Genomic DNA, 20,424 nt, shown 5'->3' with positions numbered 1-20,424 from the left:
GCAGCTCCGCGGGCGCCGCCAGCAAGAAAACCACAACTCCCGGGATGCAGCGCGGCTGGTCCGGCTCGGCTTCTCCCCCGAACGCGGAAATGAGGAGACAGTTTGGAAGCGCTGACAGGGCTGGGGCGTGCTCTCCCGCGCCATGGCGGCGCTCGGCGCCTACCGCTGCATCGAGTGCAACGGGGAGGCCACGGAGCTGTACCGGGACTACCAGCGCGGGGTGCTCCGCATCTCCATCTGCGTGAGTCGGGGTGGCGGGCAGTGGCGGGGGAGGCGAGGGGTGCACGGGGGAAGCTTTGAGGTCCGCGGGCGGCGGCGGCGCGCGGCACGTGGCACGTGGTGGTGAGCCCGGAGGCACGCGGGCGCCTGAGCGCCTCGGAGCGCCCCCTGCTGCCGAGCCCGGGCCGTGCCGCACGGTGTGGCCGCTTTCCCTGAATCCAGGTGTGTGACGAGGAAAGGCTGGCAGAGTCGGGCCCGTTCAGTCTCGAGAAGATACCACTGAGAGGGGATCTCATCCATGTGTATAGGTACCTAAAGGGTGGGTGTCAAGAGCATGGAGACAGGCTCTTCTTGATGGTACCAAACAATAGGACGAGAAGCAGTGGGCAGTGGGCAGAAACAGGAAATTCTACCTGCATATGAGAAAAAAACTTCTTCACTGTGTGGGTGACTGAGCACTGGAACAGGCTGTCCAGAGAGGTTGTGGAGTCTCTCTCACTGGAGATATTCAAGAACCATCTGGATTCAATGCTGTGCTGTGTGCTCTAGGATGACCCTGCCTGAGCAGGGAGGTGGGACCAGACGACACCCTGTGGTCCCTTCCAGCCTGACCCGTTCTGTGATTCTGTAGGATTTCCATCTGCCCCGCTTCCCGATGTAATTTCCTCCAGCTCCTGAGTGCACCTGTGTGGTAGAGCTGTCCTGACTGGCCCGTGTGCTCCTGTACGGGGCACTGCACTGCAGCGGGTTTGCTGCTGTTGTGCTCGGCCTGGCTCTTGCTGAAGGACAGATCTCAGCGTGGCTCTGTGGCTGAACACAGCTCCTGGGGCACTGGGCCTAAATGTCTGGGCCTGAGTGATGATTATTCAAAGGGACCTGGGGATCCTGGTCGATGGCAAGTTGAACATGAGTCAGCAGTGCCCTGGCAGCCAGGAGGGCCAGCCTTATCCTGGGGTGCATCAGGCACAGCATCACCAGCCGGGCAAGGGAGGGGATTGTCCTGCTCTGCTCTGTTCTGCTCTGCATTGGGGCAGCCTCACATCGAGTGCTGGGGACAGTTTTGGGCAAAACAATAGAAGATGTAAAGCTACTGGAGATCATCTAAAGGGAGAGCTACAAAGGTGATGAAGGATCTAGATGGCAAGCCGTGTGAGGTGTGGCTGAGGTCACTTGGTCTGTTCAGCCTGGAGAAGAGGAGCCTGAGGGGAGACTTCACTGAAGTCTACAACTTCTTCGTTGCCTGTTAATCCGGTGATGATAAGCAGATCTAAGGCAACCTGGGAGCCAGTAGATGGCACTCGTTCCCCTTAGTTTTTAACCATTTGAGGACCAAAGATCCTGGTCTTTTGGAGCTGTGGCATGCCACATAGTATCAAAGACTTTAGTCCCAGTTGCTGCATCATTACAGATGCTAAACTCATATAAAAAGAGTAAAGAACCAAGTAAAAGAAAGAACAAACAATCTCACATTACTAGCAATTTTGAATTCTGTCCACCTTTCTTCATGCAATCCCAAATCTGTACTATTGTACTAATCTGTACTATTTTCACTTACTCCTATCAGTGTATTTCCTCTGGCTATGCTGTTGGTTTTCATGGTTCAGTTTCAGTCCTAGTTGCTCTTATGTGGTGTGTGTCATATCATCTCAAAACTTTCCCTCAATTTCTGGCCACCCAGGAAGTGCTGAGAGCAGGAGTGGTCCACATGAGGAACAGGCAATACACAACACTTGAGTAAGAAACACATTAGCTCATGCTATATAAAGTGGAGATGAGAACATTAAAAGGTTACCAAGATCAAAAGATTCTTTCAGCTGAACTGATGTGACTTCAGGTTTATCTGTGTATTGCAGGTAAGCCCTACTGTTGTCTCCACCTACCAAGACCTCATGATTTCTAATAGAGCACTTCTTGCTTTACATTTTCCTTTTAATCTGCAAGGATAGTTCTGTCACTGCACCAACTCTCTGGAGGCATTCTTTTCCATGCAGGCAAGGGTGTGCTCTGGCCAAAGACCGGAAAGTTGTTCATCATCTTGCTGCTCACAACAAAAAATAATCAAGTACCAAATGTCATTTGATACCTTTCACAGACTTTCATGAGTAGTGATATAATGTCTTTGTCAGTGTTATGAATCTTCTTGATGATGAAACCTGAAAATAATGATAGCTTGGAAGTCTTCACTTAAAAATAAATGAAGATCCCACTTACCAGTGTGAAACATCATTTATATCAGTTATGTATAAAACTTAGAGTGTAGGCCTCTAAAAGCTTAAGTAAAGCTAAAGGTATTTAAGAAAAATTGAAGGTCTTTGGTGAGATTAGAAGGTGTGATCACTCAGCCTGAGAACATTTTTCATCCGTCTTTGTGAGTGAGAGAATTAAGTACTGCTACTCCACTGTAGCACTAAGAGAGAAGGGAAAAATTCATAGAAGGATTATATATTAATTCCCAAAGTGAGGCAAATGGACATCACCTAGATAATTTTTTTTGTTAATAAGCACTTGTGTGTCATTCCCATTTTCAAGTAGTGTCTGGAAATACTGACACCTTAAGGAAAGGAACCAACCAACAAGCCAACATTTGTTCCATACAGTAAGTCAAATAGAGGGCCCCAGAAAACTGGGAACAAGCAGAACCTTGTCAAGATCCTCACTGTTTTATACTGACCTACAGACTTTCCCCAATGCTATTTTAAAGTTATCCTTGATACATTAACAAATCTGCATCTAAATAGTCTTTGCCATTCTCAGGACAACCCTGTCATTCAGGACTTTTAGGGAACATTATCTCAAGGTTGAAGAAGCTAAGTTCTCCCAACAACAAGTTCCATCTAGCCCTACATTTATTTTAGGAGGTGTTTAACCTGATCTGGATGTGCTTTTGAGGTGGAACATTTAAAATTGAATGCCTAAGTGAAATACCACAATTTTGTACTCTGTTATTAATTTGTTGAAAGAAGGATGAATTTTTTTCCAGAGGCAAATACTAGAAGCTTCCATTAAGGAACATGTGTTTCCAGCCCACAATACTATAGTACATTTTTGGAAATTCAGTCTAATGTTGCTTTAGTTTAGTTCCCGCAGCATTTGTTATGGCTCAATATAATTAAAAGTTTCTTTGAACTCCATGTTGTAATTTCAATGTGGGCAAGCATTAAAGGCCTCTCAAGTGTTACTAGCTACTCTGGGAATAAATTTGCAATGGATGTTGAAGAAACTAAAGAAACTTTCTTCTATAAAACGTAGAAGTCCCCACAGCATGATGATACTTGGGTTGGAAAAGTCATGTCTTTTCTTAATAACTCTGCAGGTGACTAACTGCCACAAACTCCTCAAGTTCTGGAACTTCTTTTTAAATCTGTTTTGTTTTATTAAGACCATTTTCAGCTGAAGCCTAGGCCATACCTCTGGCATTGCACATCCCTTCTCACTCAAGATTCACATTTAGTGGATGAACCTTTTTTTCATCCTGCATATACTTCACTGTGGAAGTACTGTTACAGGAGACAGATGGACCTCTTCAATATGCTTTTCTTTCAGTGTAATAATTGGGGAACAACAGGGCAGGGTGTGGGGATGTGTGGGCAGGTTAGGATTGCCTCCAATGGAGGAGATGTTTGGCAGTCACTTTGCAGCTCAAGGGTCTGGTTTTAGCCCTAATCTGTGAACATGCTGATGTTTTCCCTATTCCAAGCAAGATGAGATGGTGAAAGTAAGCCTAGGTGCCTCTTTCTAGAGAAGTATTTTGTTAATTATTTTGAAACCTTAAAATGTAATTGATCTGCAAATAATACAGAAAATCTTCACTGAATATATTACAAACCAACCGTTAAGAATAGTAAGAAAAAACTACTGTTCAAATAACATTGCTACTACAGTAATTATGCTGGGGTGGGGGGTGGGAACACATTTGACTAACCTGGAATAAATTCTGCAAAGTAAAATGAATACAGAAGGAAATTAGCGAACTTCACTTATTCAGAAATAGAGGAAAAGCATGCAAGCGTTTTTTAAATTTGGGTTTCAATTTCATATATGTTGTTGTGCTTAAAAATAAAATGTTTAAAATGTTCCAGACCATAACAAAGGGAAAGAAATTACTCATTGCAATATGTAGAGCTCAGTCAGGATCCCCCTTGTGTTTTGTAATAAGAAAGCCAAATTGCCTGAGCAGTGCACACTTCATTTAGCTTTTCTGCAATTAAAAAATAATTGAAAAGCTATTTTATTGCAGCAAGGCAGAGAGACTAAATGCTTTGAATGCAAAGCATTTACGTGGTAAAGAATCTGCCAAGAGTACAAAGATCATCTTGGAAAATAAAATATGCTAATTTTACATAATTCTATTTACAAACCAACTCACTACTGGAAAACGTATTATACAGGAAAAATTATAAAACAATATTTTGATTTGTTTTCTGAAATAGAATGCACGGGAAACTGGGTTGTTTTGTTTTTCAGTCTATTATGACACTTGGCTGCATCCTTAATAAAGAATCCATTCCTGAAAGCAGCACAGCTAATGTGTTTTATTATTTAAGGGTGCAGTTGGGATTAAGGGCACTCTCACAACAGTCTGAGTTAATTTGCCCTGTGAATTTATGTAAATGGCCCTGTGTTCATGTTGAAGTCATGTAAATGTTGTTACAATTTGCTGTGTATGTAGCCCGGCAAAAAATTGTAGCTTAATTTTGCCAAACTCCAAACCCTGGAGTAAGGAATACTAAAATGAGACTGTTTCATTGATATTTCTAATGCCTGGAGATATGCAAATGTATTCCTGATGTGGTTTGCATGGTATTTTTAGATCAGGATGAAGCTTTATTCTTCAGTGTCTATTTTCACTTTCTGTCACGTCCTGTGGCTTCCTCTTCAAGAATTCTTCTCCCTTCTACAAACCCTCATTCCAAAATATTTTTATTTAAAAATAAGTAATGTTTTAATATTGGAGAGATGACTTAAGTTAATGTTTATGTACTTTAGGAGCTTTATCCTTCAGAGACAGAAGGCATTTTCTCAAATATTTGTACATTGTATTGTATTGTGCACACATTTGTGAACACTGTAAGTTGAGTATCTTTGATTAACAAAGAAAAGTTATGTCTTTTCAGCAGTGTTTTACAAAACACTGATAAACATGCAGGCAGAATTACATACCAGTGCTTTTTTTTGGTTGTATTTAATACAACTGAGATGTTAAAATGTATGTTACTTTCCCTAAATGTTTTGGATTTCTTTGATCAAAAAGAGTCTGATATACTACATTGTGAAAAAGATGATTGTACTAGCTTTTGAAGATTTGTTTTTTTCTTTAATCTGCCTTTGCTAATTAGTTTTAAACTTTTAAAGATAATTAAGAAAACTTCTAAGTTATGAAAATGGAAGATTTTTTTTTAAGCAACAGACAAGCCATAGTAAATTTTTCCTAAATATTTGATTAGTCAAACCGTTCCTAAAGTAATATCCATTTAAATTTGTTAGAATATTGAAATAGTTTCAACATCCTTTTTTAGGGGAGCACAGTATTTGTTGGACTTTCATGTGTCTGTATCAAACACATGTAATTTTCCTAAAATTTACCAAATCAGAAGATGTGTAAATAGAATTTATAGTGAGAAACTTGACTTTTCTGTTCTGCAGTGTAATCTGAAAGTACATATTAATCAAAGTAATGTCTGTATTTTCAAGAAAAAATACCAATTACTTGTTTCTGATGTCAATTACATATTTAAGGCAGAAATTGAAAAATGGCTAAAAGCATGGAGAATTCCAGTTACTTCTTTTTCTTGCTTTAGAACTGGTTGTGATAACTGAGGCAGTTCTTTGAAAAAGCCCAAAGAAGATGAAAAAGCTTGGGTTCCTTACAGATGTGCCATCTTCACTCAAGCTGCCCAGGCTGTTGACTTGAGCTGAGCAGAACAGCAACTGGGAACAAGATGTTGAGCACCAGTATTGTAGTTCACTCTAAACTGCCTGACTAAAATCTTAAAAGTAAGTGTGCAAGCAGTTCTCCATAGCTGAGCTGCTCATACCAATCTTCTCTGAAAGTGTTAGTGATTATCAGTGCCCACAAAGTTACATTTGTTTAACTCGGTAAAATTATCTAGTGAAACCTGTGTGTACCTAAACTGCATCAATCCTTGCTTGCACTGATTTTGCTGAAGTCAGGTTTTAGTCACAGGTTTCCTTCCTAGGCATTTAAGGTTTGGGTCAGATGTTTTAGTTGTATAGCTGGAAAAAATAACAAAGCCAGGTGGGGAGAAAAGTTCTTCCCAGAGGGCATATTAATACTGTAGTATACTAATGGTGTAGTAACCATCATCCGATTAGTCTGTAGCAGTGCACACATAAGTCTCTTGCAGCAAAGGTGGTTTGTAGGACTCAGAAATCCCTGGATGTACACTCCTGCTGGCTAGGTCACTGGCTGGATAAGCAGAGAGGATTTTTTCTTCTTGCAGAAGACTCAGATACAAATAAAGTATATTAGGAATATAAAATATATTAAGAATAGGGCTCTCATCTAACTCTAGAAGACAGTAATACTAAATTTAACGTTATTTTCACAGCTGCAGATTTGGTATTTGGCCACAAGAAGCTCTGGGGCAGAAAACACCACTGTTTGTGTATTCACTCATAGCAGTCTCCTTATATATCTGAAGTAAATTTCTCTATTGTTGGTTTTGCCTGGATGGTTGGTCTGATAAATTTTCATTGTCTAAAATTCTTGTCAGCTGTCAGTGAAAATTTTTCAATACCTTTTGACTGCAAATTTTTTGATCAGTGTTCAATTGGGATCCTCTGATTGAAAATACCATTCTTAACTCAGAAAGATTTTTGGTCCTGGTCAAAAAATGTTCTGTTGTAGGAGAATTTGAGAGCATAATGAAACCAGGGGTATGTAGGATATCCTTCATCTAACCTTTCTGACACCGGTTGTGTTGAATAATCTTTTGTATGGACTTGTCCAGTGCTTGCGTGAAAAAACCTATTAAAAAAAAATTGCATTGTCCGGTGCTACATCAACCCAGAGATTTGACATATGCAAATTACCACCCATGAGAATATCTATTCATGATTTCCCAGTAGAAAGAAATGAAGCAGGGTACTGCCTCTAATTAAAGTAGCAATTTCTTTCTCACACTATTAAATCCTGTAACTGTGGTCTTGTGTTAATTATGTCCTTTCTTCCATCTCACTTGCTTTAATTTTAGACCTATCAAACGCTTGGTTAATGGAGTGAATTTTTTTATTCATTGCCTCTAACTTGTGTACTGTCATACACACTGTTTTCTTACCCAAATGTGTAGAGTTTTTCCTTGACCTGGACCAAGAAACACTGATTAGAGATTGCAGCATTCCCTAGACACTCTATTCAGTTTATGGATTTGTTTGGATGTTTTTCTTGACTTTGGTGTTGGACATTGGAGATAATTTGGTGTTGGACATTGGAGATAATTTCTAAGACTGTTGTGTTCTGAGCGTGGCAGCTAATGTGAAGGCCCGGGGGAGCAAGATTAGCTGAGGACAGGTTGGGGGAAACAAGTAGCCGACTGGAGGATTAGCAGCAGGAGAAAGCAGGAGAAAGCAGGAGAAAGGAGAAAGCAAGCGAGCACCCTTCTGCAAGGGCCCTTGTTTGAGCTGGAGTGATTGCTGCTGCTCCTCTGCAGCTCCTCAGCTCTCTGCAAGAAGTTATTTCCCCCTCAGGTCTGCTGGGTGAGCTTTTTGTAAGACTGGTATTTAACCCTCCTGCTCACAGTATAACAGCCTTTTATTAGCCCGAACTCAAATCAAGGAGTGATTAGCCGTGCAGGTAGGTCAGTAAAACTGGAGAGGATTGATGACAAGCAGTTCCCAGTGGTCTAGGTGAAATAACCTCTCTAGCAGACACAGCAGGAACCAGCAGATGTGTTGGAGAAGTGATGATCTAGTATTCTACCACCATTCAGTGGTAACTAACTCTTTGGTTATAGATCTGTGGGAAAACTACATTATCAGTGTTTTGAATATATTGGTATTTGTTCAATGATGTTGAAACATCCAGACAATCTAACAGTATGGAAGAACATTGCAACAGCAAAAAGCATTTACTGTCTTCTTAAATAGAAGAATAAGGTAGAATAGGATGATAAAGCATCTCTGAAAAGAAGGAAGTGATAGAAGAAATTAATTTTTGTTCCAAAAAATACCTAAAATAACCCAAACAAAATACTCGGTAGATAAGCCATAATCAGTTAACCCTTAGCATAATACTGGTCATTTTCTTGAGTCTTGGGAAGGTAGTTTGGTTTTGTGCATCTGTGGAGCACGAAATGATAACTAAGTCCATTCTTGCATAGTTCATTATTGATATTAATCTGAAGCCTGTAGAAATTGACAACATATCTCTCTGTTTTATAAGGGAAGCCTGTGTGTCATCTGTCATGTCAAGGGAGGGCAAGCAATTTTTCAAAAGTATTGAAAATAAAAATGACATTAGGGAAAGATGAGTAATAATTGAATTGCTAATTTGTATTTATCCAGTTGTACTAAGATTAGAGGAAAATTTCATAAACTCTTCCTTTCTCTTTTTTTTCCCTAATTCTTGTTATTTTGTGACTTTCAGAAATCCTGCCAGAAACCTGTGGATAAATACATTGAGTATGATCCTGTTATCATCTTGATTAATGCTGTTTTATGTAAAGCACAAGCATACAGGCACATTCTTTTCAATACAAAGATAAATGTAAGTTGCTTTGCCCCTATCTTGTGACTTCTTTTGTTGAAAATATATTTCGTTTTGGTAAGTTCATTGTAATAGTTGTAAAATTTTAAAGACTGGTCTTCTCCTCCCCTTCCACAGATTTCAGCAAGCTGAACCAGTTATGTCTTGAATAGAACACATGGAATCTCAGACTCCTACTATGACTAAAACAGCTTCTGTCTTCACAGAAATGATGCCGCAGTACCACCAAATACATAGTCATCTTGCATGTTAAAGAGAAGGAACTGCACAGAACTGTTCATGCAGTTTTCTACACCCTCTAATCTGCCTATCATGTTAATTGATATTCAAAGGATGATGTGCTTAATTACACTGTAAGAGAAAGATATAATTGCAAAGTAATTTCCAAATAAATTGGAAACAATTCTTTTTTAAATGAGCAATAGATGTGTAACATACCAAATTAACAATACCGTGCCAGTTAAACCTACTGTACTAATTTCTCACAAGTTTCTTCCTGTGTAATTAACCATGCCCTCAAAGCCAGAGCAAAAGATGGTGGCTTTCATTTGAAGTGTTGTGATGCAGAATTATGTAGTTGGGCTGGCCAGGCTGGAGTGTAGAGGTGTAGCTTTTCAGTGTTGGGTATTTTTACTGTAAGGACTGATTTCTCATGAGAGGGAAGCTAATCTAGAGTAAACTCTCTAAGCATAAGTGTCTGCTGTGTTCATGTTGATACCTCTTGGCCAGTCCAGTTTAAGCACTGTAGACAAATACACTTGCCTCATCTTTCAAGCATAAATCTAACTAAATATTTTTTAATTAATTCGGTGCTTCTGGAGACTAGTAATCATGTTTTTTGTGAGGCTTCTGGAAGGACTGTTCTGTCTGTGAAAACTTCATATATTCAAATAAATTGAGTTGAATTTTAAACTGGCCAAGCCTGTGCATGTGTGTACAGTTTGCATAACTCACCCTTAATGGAAAAAGTAGAATTCATGCACAGAAATTGTTAGGGTTTATTTAAGTCTGTGTACAATCAGAAATCACCTCACATATGCACTGGCTTATAGACTGTTTAATGTGGAAGCATGCTGACTGCCCTCATAACATAATTTTTGCAGTCACTTCAGAGGATGTTTTTAAATTTTGTTTGATTATATTGCTCCCTTTATTTTTGGTACCTCACCCTTATATGAACTGAGAAATATTTTGGTATAACTACACTACTAGTTTCTTCTAATGGAGATTACCCCAGGGAAAAAGAGGAACAAGGGTACTTAAACCAGATTGCTGGTTCAGTGGTTGCCCTTAAACTGAAATTTTAGATAGTATAATTCTACTAGCTATGGCACAATTTTGGTTTTTCATTTCTGGCTGAACAGCCTTCCAAATTTTAAAATAGCATGCATCAGGCCTTAGAAACCACGGTTATACACCTTCTTCGGTACAGAGCTGTTCATGCAGTTTTGTACACGTTGTAGTTTGACTATCATGTTAACTGATGTTAAAAGTATGATGTGCTAAACTAGTGAGTCGACAGAAGTAATTTTGTGTATATTCTAAACAAAAATAATACACCTACAGAGCTTGTCCGTGTAGAGGTGTTGAAATGTATTTAAAATACTGATTCCATGCTAATGCTTTAATTGATGCTGATTTGACACTAATCCTTTTATTATTCTTTCATTTACCAGATTCATGGGAAGCTCTGCATATTTTGTTTGCTCTGTGAAGCTTATCTCAGGTGGTTGCAACTACAGGATTCAAGCCAAAATACAGATCCTGATGATTTAATCAGATATGCCAAAGAATGGGATTTTTATAGAATGTTTGGCATAGCTTCTTTAGGTAAGATTGATGATATGTATTATTTACTCTTTAAGCATTAAGCATTCTCTTGAAGAATTTCACCAGTCTTTCAAGCCCATACTGCAAAAATTGATACAGAATAGATGTGATGTCCAACCCAGTATAGTTACACAATTACACATATACTCTCTAATTTGCCTGCATTTAATGCAAATGCCTGTTTTGATCCTGATTACAGTTCAGACTGATATGATCAGCATATGAAGAGACTGAAAAGTGGCAATATTCGGAAATCTTTGCCTGAATCTATTGACATAGTTTGATCAATGTAGAGCTCAGCCTTATTACGTGTTTCATATTGACTTCAAGGTTTATTATTCATTGAGGTGATACAACCTTACTAAAGTAAATGGTTGGGAAAAGCTGTGTCTGTTTTGGGTTGCTTTTTAAAACAAAAATACAAAAATACAGACCAGTGTCATCACTAGCAAAGAGTAAACATTTCTGTGCTCTATGACCACACATGAAGGCAGGGGAGGGGTTTTGCTCTGTTGGTTAAAACATTTTTTCTCATACTTTTTCAGATGGTAGTGTTTAAATCAAAGTTGCACCCTAAAACTAGTATTTTTCTTAGACATTCAGAGCTTAATTTAAATAATTTATTTTCTAATGTTGCTCTTAAGTAGGTTTTTCAAACATGTCAGTAAAAATATTTAACTCATTTTTCAGTAGTGACTCATCTATTACAGTTATTGTGGAAGTTTCTTTGACATCTGCATTAACATCAGCATTTCACAGAAGTGGTGTCAAAAAAAGTTTAGTAGTGGATTTTTCCCCCTTAGTGTTCTTTCTCATGCTGGATGAAAAGGGGTCATTGCTGGTGACCTTTTGCAAAGGTCACCAAAAATAAAACAAATAAAATAAAAAAACTATAACAAGTATTGATTAAGTATTGATTAAGTATTGATTAAATACTTGATTAAATAAAATAAAAAAATAAAACAAGTATTGATTTTGTTTTACAGGCTAACAGTTGAAAAAAAACCTCCTTTTGCTAAAAAGTAAAAGTGAAGAGGTTCTTATGCTTAACTTCCTGTGCTATATGGAGTCAGAAATCACAAGTATGATAATCCTACAGATAGAATTCTTTGATAGAATTAATCTGAATGTCATGATACTGAATTGGTTTAAGTAATATTTGATTATTAAAATGAACAGGGAGATGGAGAATGTTTGTATTTGCCTGTGGCTTTTAAAAAGTGGCTCTATTGCATTTGGGACATGTCATTTTACTGAAATTAATTCAGAACTGGACTTGATTTTTGGCACTCTCTCTTTCCAACTTCTCATATTTCGTTTTAGAACAAACTTCATTTTTCATTGGCATTTTTATTACCTTGTGGTGGATGACACCTGAGATGCTGAAAAAAAAGTCTGACTTCATTTTACTTCTCAAAGCACTGCTGTTGTCCACCTATGGAAAGCTTCTGCTGATTCCAGCTGTTATTTGGGAACACGACTACACACCTGTGTGCCTTGCATTTATAAAAGTGTTTGTCTTGATATCAAACTCTCAGGCAATTAGAGGTACAGTTTTGCTTTTTTTATTACTGCATTATGTGTATAGAATGTGTGAGAGTGCTGATGTTACAGAAGTCATTATTATTATCTTTTTAATCTATATCAGATACTGACTGAAATAGCTCTAGCTTAAACTGTGTTATTTAAACTTTAACAGAAAGTGATTGAAACAAAAAAAACTATTAAAAAAATTAAAAAGCACCTCTTATCTCACCATCATCTCTTTGTATTTACTGTATTATATCCACCAGATCCATCTGTTACAATTTGAGACAACTCCTCATGGATCATTGAAACATAAAATGGAATTCTTTTGAGTTTCTGAAAAATCAGAATTATGTGTTAATTTTATTCATGTCTTTGGAATGCAGACTTTTTACAGATTTGTATTGATTTCTTATACATACAAATTAATATGAATTCTCACATGGTTTCTATGATCTTCTTAAATGGTATGTGATAAATTTGTTCTGTTTTCTTTTGCAGTTACATTGAACCTGAACCGAATACTCCCTTGGTTTGCCATCTTCTTTGGATTAATTTTGGAAAATGGTGTTGTCTTCTTGTTCCAGAAAATGGGATGGGATGTTTGAAATGCCAGCCCAGAGATGAAGAAATACTAAGAACATGATGATCATTTTCTAACAATGATATCTGCCAGCAGGCTCCAAAACCACTGTTTTCATAGGGATAAGGAAGGTGACAGATAATAAAAAAACATTAGAAGTTTGGCTATTTACTGTGTAGAGCCATAAAACTTCAGCCTTAGGTTGTTTATTTTCCCACTAAAAATATGAATATGTCACTATCCTAAAAGTTTTATAAATCTGGCTGCATTGCTGTGGCCGTAAGAAGAAAGGTACACTAAAAAAAACCAACACTCTACAAATCACTGCATTTTGGCAGAAAGAGGAGGATGAATTGTTCCCTTAAGAGGAAGGGAGTCAGTGGAAAAATGTAAAAGCCGAAATTTTTATTTCCGCAAAACCAGATTTTCAAAGAGAAAAGTGAACATGTGCAAATAGTTTATTAGAGAAAACACAGGTATTCCAGAGTAAAACTACAGTGAGAAAGCCAAGCTGCATTCTCTGGAATGTTTATGTAACAATCCAAAATAATAAAATATCTAGTTCTATAGTACTATCTAGGAATGATAGGTTTAAACTGGCTTGAAATTTTATGTGATAAATGCTGCTGCTTTGTTCTGAAAGCTGAAAAGAGAGTGAAAGGACTCTGATCCCCCGTGGTTGTTCAGGATACTGCTTCTTCTGCATTTAATATTAAGTCACATCCTCCACACCCAGTCCTCATCTGGCTGCCATTCAGCAATATAGCAGTACTTTAAAAAACAAAGAAACAAATGTTGATGCCTAAATTAGCAAAGAAACATTTACAGAAGTTCTGCACCTTTTTCCTCAGCAGGCAGAGAGAGAGCTAAATGGCCCACAGAGGAACTGATAGAATCATTTTCCACAAGGCAGTAATAAGGACAGAAACTTACTTCTTTTGTGCAGACCAGTTTCCATTCATTCCATTCAATCCAATGTTTAACCCTCCTGCTTCAGCTCTGGAAGGCTGTACTATCCATTGGGATTAGTTCCATTCTTTGTTTTCCTCAGATGCTGTCTCATGTCTGTGTTTTCCAGAATGAATAAAAAATTGTTTTGCAACATCTTCAATTCCCTTCTGGTTTAGAGTAAGTCTAGATTATGACCACAGAAGGCATCAAACATGTTTGTCTAATGCAACTGCCTATCCTATGCAAGTTGATCAGAAAAGTAAATGATTGCTGATTCTCTGTTATTAGATCAAAGGCTGACAGCACTTTGGTTGCTTGTGTTACACTTTGCAACTTCCTGAATGTGTCAGAGAAAGCAAAAAAACCCAAACTGCAACACTGTTAAGTATGTGAGATGCTTGATTGGATTGGTAATAATTTCCCCAAGATGAATCTGTTTTGTCCATTGCAGTAACTGGTGAGTGAACTCTCTTCAGAAAAAATGTGCATGATTTCTAACGCCAGTTTTGGTTTTCTAATGATGTAACATCAGTGCTTTGGTTTATTCTTCTTAGGTTAGATTTTTTAAAATATATTCATCATATGTGCAATGGTTATATATCCTCCCCACAAAAGGGGGTTTGGGTTTTTTCAGATATTTGATCTGGCACTGGTTTCAGTATAAAGGCTGAGTGGAGCCTATTTAAGTGTAACTAATATAAGTTATTATATGTAAACATTATCCCATCAGCAGCAAAATTGTAAATACAATGTATAGAAATTATTTGGGGACAGTTTTCTTAAATTATTTTGAATTTTTAAAAAGTGATTTCAGGTATTTTCTGAGTTTTTTTCAGAAGACCTGGAACGGACACGAACACATTCTGAAAGCAGCACTGTTTACCTATTGTGTCACATACACTGATAATCTATCAGTTATGCACTCTGTAATGCTGCCAGGAGCCACACTGCCCTTACACAACTTTGAAGCAAGAGAAGACAATTAAGAGCTCCAGAGCTGCGGAACAAAAGCAGGTGTGGTATAGGTTCTCAGTCTTCAGAGGCGTCATAGGAATGTAGGGCATTCAGCATTGTTTGGTGTTAGAGCTGCTACCAGAACATGACAAATGCACTAATATTTCATAAATCTAGGGGGAGCTTAAGGACACCCACCGAGCAGGGAGGCAGGTGTGTGTGCATTTTTTATGCTTCTGAAAAAGTTACATATGGTGCTTTAGAGAGAACCAAGACTATTTTAAGGTTCTGCCTGTTTAAAACCATCATATCTCTCTTGCTTTTACTCCTTTTTGTCTTTTGAGCTCACCTTTTTCCATAAACTTTTTGTAATGAAACAGTTACCTGTGCCGGAAGGTGGATGACAAATAGCCTGCCCTTTCTATGTATCATCAGTTGCTTCATTAACTTACAGGAGAGGATTTACTTGTGTTAAAAATAGAACAGTCAGCAAATGAACCTATAGAAACTCTTTTTTGATTGGAATCAAAAGGGGTATTGTGGCCTGTGGAAGACTCATGGGCCTGTAGATCAGATTCCAGAACTCTGTTGCATGAAATGCAGAGATGAACCAAGGGTATTACTGAGACTTGGATTGAGCAATGGTTTAGTGATTATGTTGTGGGAGCTGGGAACTTCAGCTGGGTCCATAGGTCATGTAACAAGTATTTAGAGATCAGTGTATGCAAAACTGGAGAGTTACAGTAAAAGCTAAGGAGGATTAAAAGAGAAGGTAGGAGTCTGGCAGACTTCTACAAAATAAAGATGACCATAAAAACTAAGGAGATAACATCTCAAGAAAATCATGTAAGAAAATATGCAGTATAGATGTTTATGAGTTTATCATTAAGCAGATACAAGAACATCCTACTCCCAGGTTTACGAATGATGAACATGAAGGAAGAGAAGTATTTACTGTAGACATTTTTGTAATAGTCTAAGTCACAACATGACATAGCAAAGGATGTCTTCCAAGCAGTAAAGTCAATGGGTTTCCCTAGAAAAGATACCAGTTACCTCATTACTTATCAATGGTTTGCACTCCAGCCTTGGAAACACACTTTTATAAAGCAGAACTACCAATTATACAGGGATATAATTAGTCACTGAATAGGAAGAGCTGTGCAGCAGCAGAGCTTCTCCCTTCATTCTGCATTGGTGTGTACTGCATCAGGCTTTGCTGGTGCATGCAAGGGCTACTAACTACCCTTGTGACCTCCTGCATGTGCACACAAGGGAGCCCTTTCTTCCACACAAGTCCTATCTCGGAGGCATATAAGCTGCCATTTGTTACTCCAGTCTTCACTGAACTGAAAGTGAAGTAGGACATCTGCACTGGAAAGCCATTCGCTGATTTCTCATGAAACAAGCAGGGCCTTGTTTCTCAGGGGCTTGCCTGCTTTTGCATTCCACAGGCCTTCCCCAGCAGGGTGGTGTTAAGTAAGCACTGCAGTGCCATCTGGAGTTGATAAAGAAACCACTATAGATTTCAAAACTGGAAGGAACATACAGGCAGGCACTTTTACATACGTGTTCTTTGATTCATTTTTGTTTTGTAAAATCATAAATTCAAGCTGTTAAAAATGAACGTCTGTCTTCAGTTTGGAGAAATGTGAGAATGAAATTAGTGATGAAAAACAGATCACAAAACATTTGTTTTGGTGACTCAGTATCAAGGACAATTCAAGACACAAACCATGAAAGCTATAAATACAAATTATTTCAGGACAACATCTCTTTAACACCTAAATAGTCCCACAAGCTAGGATTATTCTGAGTCTTGTTGAACTCTGTGAAAATGCATGTGGCAAAAGAGAGAATGAATGCATTCCTCCACTGCTAAAAATCAATAGGATTGTTGTTGCTGAATTAATTTGAAACCCAGGTTTCTGCAGTTAAAATCTGCAGAAAGCTGTATACAACAAGATTCCCATTTTCTCCCCTGCCTCTTAGAAAGCTGTTCTGACCTTCTCAGTCTTTCCAGTAATGCTTACTGTATTACTGAGGTGGTAAGAAAGAAGATGCGGACAAAAGGAATGTCATAAAATCTTTTTTCCTAAACATGATCTGCTGTCCTAAATTTGTAAAGCTTTTTTTGAGCTCTGTATAGACAAATGACAGGTCTGCAAAGCAACTAGGAAATACTGCTAATGAGGTTTAATTGCTATTCATTAGTATAATAGACATTGTTTGGGTTTGTTTGGGTTTTTTCCCCTGGGTAAAAATGCAGTTTAAATTCCTTTACATAGAAGCTGGCTGCTGCTGAAATAAATCCAGATGATCCCCTTGATTTCTTAGAATCTCTAACGGAGGACAGTTTTAGGCAAAAGAGCTGTTGTCCGTAAGCTGCACAGAAGTGCGTGCCATGGCTCTCTGAGCACAGGACTGGGGACCTGAATCCTAATCCTGGCTATAAGACCAACCAGTGCTGCGACCTTGAGCAAGTCATAGATGTGGCTCCATAAAAGGATTGTATCTCCACCATCACAGGATTTGGTGGAGGATTAATTTGTTCATGTCTGCTTAGAAAGATGAAAACATTAAGTCCTTTCAGCTGCAGGTTGTTAGGAGTCAGTCAACACCGTGAATGTCAGATATGAAACAGACATGCCAGGAGCCAGAGAATATGAATATTAAAGGTGACATGTTTAAAGTCTTTGTTATACCAAGGGAAGTTTTAATTCTGATCCTTGCTGGCGTGCAGTTCTAGAACATACACATCTGAAGACTTTCAGAGGTATATACAGCAAATCACTAATCCCTCATGATGAAATTTAAGTTACTGCAGCTGTTGTGTGCCAAAATAAATCTGAAATTAGTTAAAAAACTTGGAGCAAAGAGAACTGGCACATTAGCTGATCTTACTTTCAGCTATATAAAAGAAAAATTAAGATATTTTATTTGACAGTTTGAGACTTTGAGGTAGAAAGCACTGGTACATTTTGCAGGAAAATATTTCTTAAAAAAATATTACAAACAAATGGTATCTTTTCAGTAAATAAATTCAGCTACATTGCACAGATTTAAACAAGGAAACAAAACCTCAGCAATGTAGAAGTACTTCTACTCACCTTGCACTCCTTTCTCAGAACTGCTAATTCACTCTGTAAGCATCTGTGGCTGTTACTTTTATAGTGATTCCCTGCCAGGCAAGCTGCAGCCCATCTGATGCTGTCATACATGCATCACACTAACTTTGATCCTTTCTTTGGTCTCTCACTTCACTTCCAGAATAAAACTTTGGTTCTAACCTTCAAAGCCACATATGTATCATGTCTTGGCTACAGCAGAGATAGTATCTCTTTCTCTCAGTAGGACTACAGTGTTCTTTTGATCACTGAAAATCAAAAGCCAACAGAAGTGTGATAATAACTAGGAAGAAAACATTTTTCATTGAGAACATCCACTGGATAATAACACGCCACATACTAGCACTAGAAAAAATGGCTTGGATTTTGTAGGATGGGGACCAAAAATGAATGTATCACACTGAGCATACGCCTTACAAATTTTTCCAAAGCAGGAATCTATTAACCACTAAGGACATTTCTCCTGCTTAGTAGTGTGAAAATGGCAGATGGGTTGCACAGCAAGGAAAGCACAATCATCTCTTACTCATTTTGTCCTGGGAGAGAGAAAAGTGAAAATAAAACACTGATGATTCATGAAGAATTTTTTCAGGAATAATGGACAGATTATTTGAACCCTTTTCTTTAGAGAAGCAAATTAACTTTGCTGTGGATGAACACCATGGCAGGTATTCACTTCTTCACACAACCACATGACAAGACTTAGTTTGTACTAAAACTCGCACCTTTGCAAATTTATTTTGCAGTTCTTTAAGTGGATTTTTCCCTAAAATAGCTTCCTGCTCGACTGAATTTTGCAATTTTTGTAAATGATGTGTGTGTGTAGGTGGAAGGAGAGGGAAGGTTAATCCCGTTCTTACAGGCTGTGCATTTTCTGCCTTATCTATGTATGAAATGGTGCAGCTTCTGTCTATTTAAAGGTCCTACACTGAAAGAAAAGGCCACCACTGAGAAAGGCACCTTTTCCCTACAATAGTTTGATTATTGTGCAACAGAACAGATTGTATCAGTTTAAAAAAAAGTCATGTCCCTGATAAAACAGCCTCCAAAGCACATAGAGATCACGTCTCCCTTCTCTCATTGTTACTCAGCTACTTTTATTTAACAAAATGCCAGCATGGTGATTCTAATCTAATTCAGCTGCACAAGCACTTTGATTGAAAGTTCAGAGAGGTGTTTTTAATCCTCTCCAATACATCCCTACAGAGGATGGCAAAACAGGAAGCCCTCGTGTGCAGATCCTTCCTCACTATAATGGCAGGGTGGAAGGTGCCATCTGTCATTCCATGCCATTATATTGGAAAGTGCTGTCTCCTCTAAACTCCTTGCAGCAGCTGCTCCTGAAGGCTCAGCTCTTTGTCCTGAGCAGGCAGCTGCCTCTGCCACCCCCTTGGGAACAGTTTTGTTTTCACAGAATCAGACAGGGCTAGAAGTGAGCTCAGAGGTCATCTGGTCCTTCCGCCAGCCGCTGGGATGGATCGGCACTCCTGACAGATGTTCTCACTGGCAGGCAGAGATTCTGGCTCTGAGAGACCAAACCTAAGCTGCCTATGCTAAATCAGGAGACCTGTCAGCTCTTATTGCATGTAGTGGTAGTTTGATGCCCAGTTGTTTTTAAAGTACAATCATTTATGCAAGCAATATGATTTTGGGGAAATACAAGATTTTACTTGAGGAATCATTTGTGAAGATGGTGCCTTGGTCTTTTAGAAAGTTTTTGTCCTCCACTTTTATTTACTAAATTGCATGCTTCCAATTCCCTGCTACCCCCTGCTTAGCCTTACTAAGTCAGCAACACAAAAATCCATCAGACTAATTCCTTGGCTGCCAGACCACAAAGCATTTAAGATTTCATTTTAAATGAACAAGGCAGCCTGTGCCTCTTCAGATCTACTACAGACTTTTTGAAAGGACATATGCACTGGGTAGCACCCCATTAAGCTGAAACAAAAATACAATCAGTGCCTACAAATGAAAGTCTTTAATTCAGAGAGTGAGAAAATAGGCATGGTAAATTGAGATCTCTGTTCCTGGAGAATAAATTCATCCATACAATCTCCCTTCCAATTTTCAAAAGAAATTGTAGTGTAAATTTTCATCGTGGGCATACTTTTTAGCAGATGCTTATACAAAAAAATGTCTGTGGTAATAAGATATGCTTGGCTTCTCTAACACTGATTGATGTATTCTGCCCATATACACCTGCATTTGAAAGCACAGAAAAGAGTATTATTCTCTATGAGAAGAAGGGACATTGAAAGCCTAGAACAGTCCTACATTTGCAACAGAAACAGAAAGGACCTTTTGAATGACTAGCTAGTTATAAGTGAAAAGAAGTCCTATTGTGTAACCACACAAAGCACTGGAGACAAGACAAACCTATTTACATATGACAACTCAGACCTCAAGCAAATCCTGTAAAAAATGGACATGAGACAGAATAAAAGAAATACATAAAACAGAATTCCTTCTTCCCCACAGAGATTACTGCAAATTTCTACTTCTCT

The 20,424-nt window shown here is 38.4% G+C and overlaps 1 protein-coding gene across 2 annotated transcripts; it reads left to right on the top strand.

Moving 5' to 3' along the window:
- The first annotated feature begins 43 nt into the window (after positions 1-43).
- On the top strand, positions 44-13,995 carry ARV1 (ARV1 fatty acid homeostasis modulator). 2 transcript variants are annotated; one of them, XM_085055439.1, is made up of 5 exons: positions 44-241; positions 8,825-8,944; positions 10,621-10,774; positions 12,194-12,322; positions 12,803-13,995. In XM_085055439.1, the coding sequence occupies exons 1-5, from the start codon at positions 143-145 to the stop codon at positions 12,907-12,909; spliced, it is 609 nt and encodes a 202-aa protein (XP_084911565.1). In that variant the 5' UTR covers positions 44-142; the 3' UTR covers positions 12,910-13,995. The 2 variants fall into 2 exon arrangements, with proteins under 2 accessions (XP_084911565.1, XP_084911564.1); XM_085055438.1 differs by having other exon boundaries at positions 54-241; positions 12,098-12,322.
- Positions 13,996-20,424: the final 6,429 nt, after the last annotated feature.

The sequence above is a fragment of the Lichenostomus cassidix genome, chromosome 3, assembly GCF_008360975.1.
Source record: "Lichenostomus cassidix isolate B80296 chromosome 3, HeHo_3.0, whole genome shotgun sequence".
Classification (NCBI taxonomy): Eukaryota; Metazoa; Chordata; class Aves; order Passeriformes; family Meliphagidae; genus Lichenostomus; species Lichenostomus cassidix.
This window is presented reverse-complemented; position numbering and strand designations above follow the sequence as displayed.

Bases quoted from the DNA above. Each gene is read 5' to 3' on its own strand.
- ARV1 (XM_085055438.1), top strand. From the start codon at position 143: ATGGCGGCGCTCGGCGCCTACCGCTGCATCGAGTGCAACGGGGAGGCC. The intron at 242-8,824 runs GTGAGTCGGGGT...TGTGACTTTCAG, and splicing joins TGCTCCGCATCTCCATCTGC to AAATCCTGCCAGAAACCTGT. The intron at 8,945-10,620 runs GTAAGTTGCTTT...TTCATTTACCAG, and splicing joins TTTTCAATACAAAGATAAAT to ATTCATGGGAAGCTCTGCAT.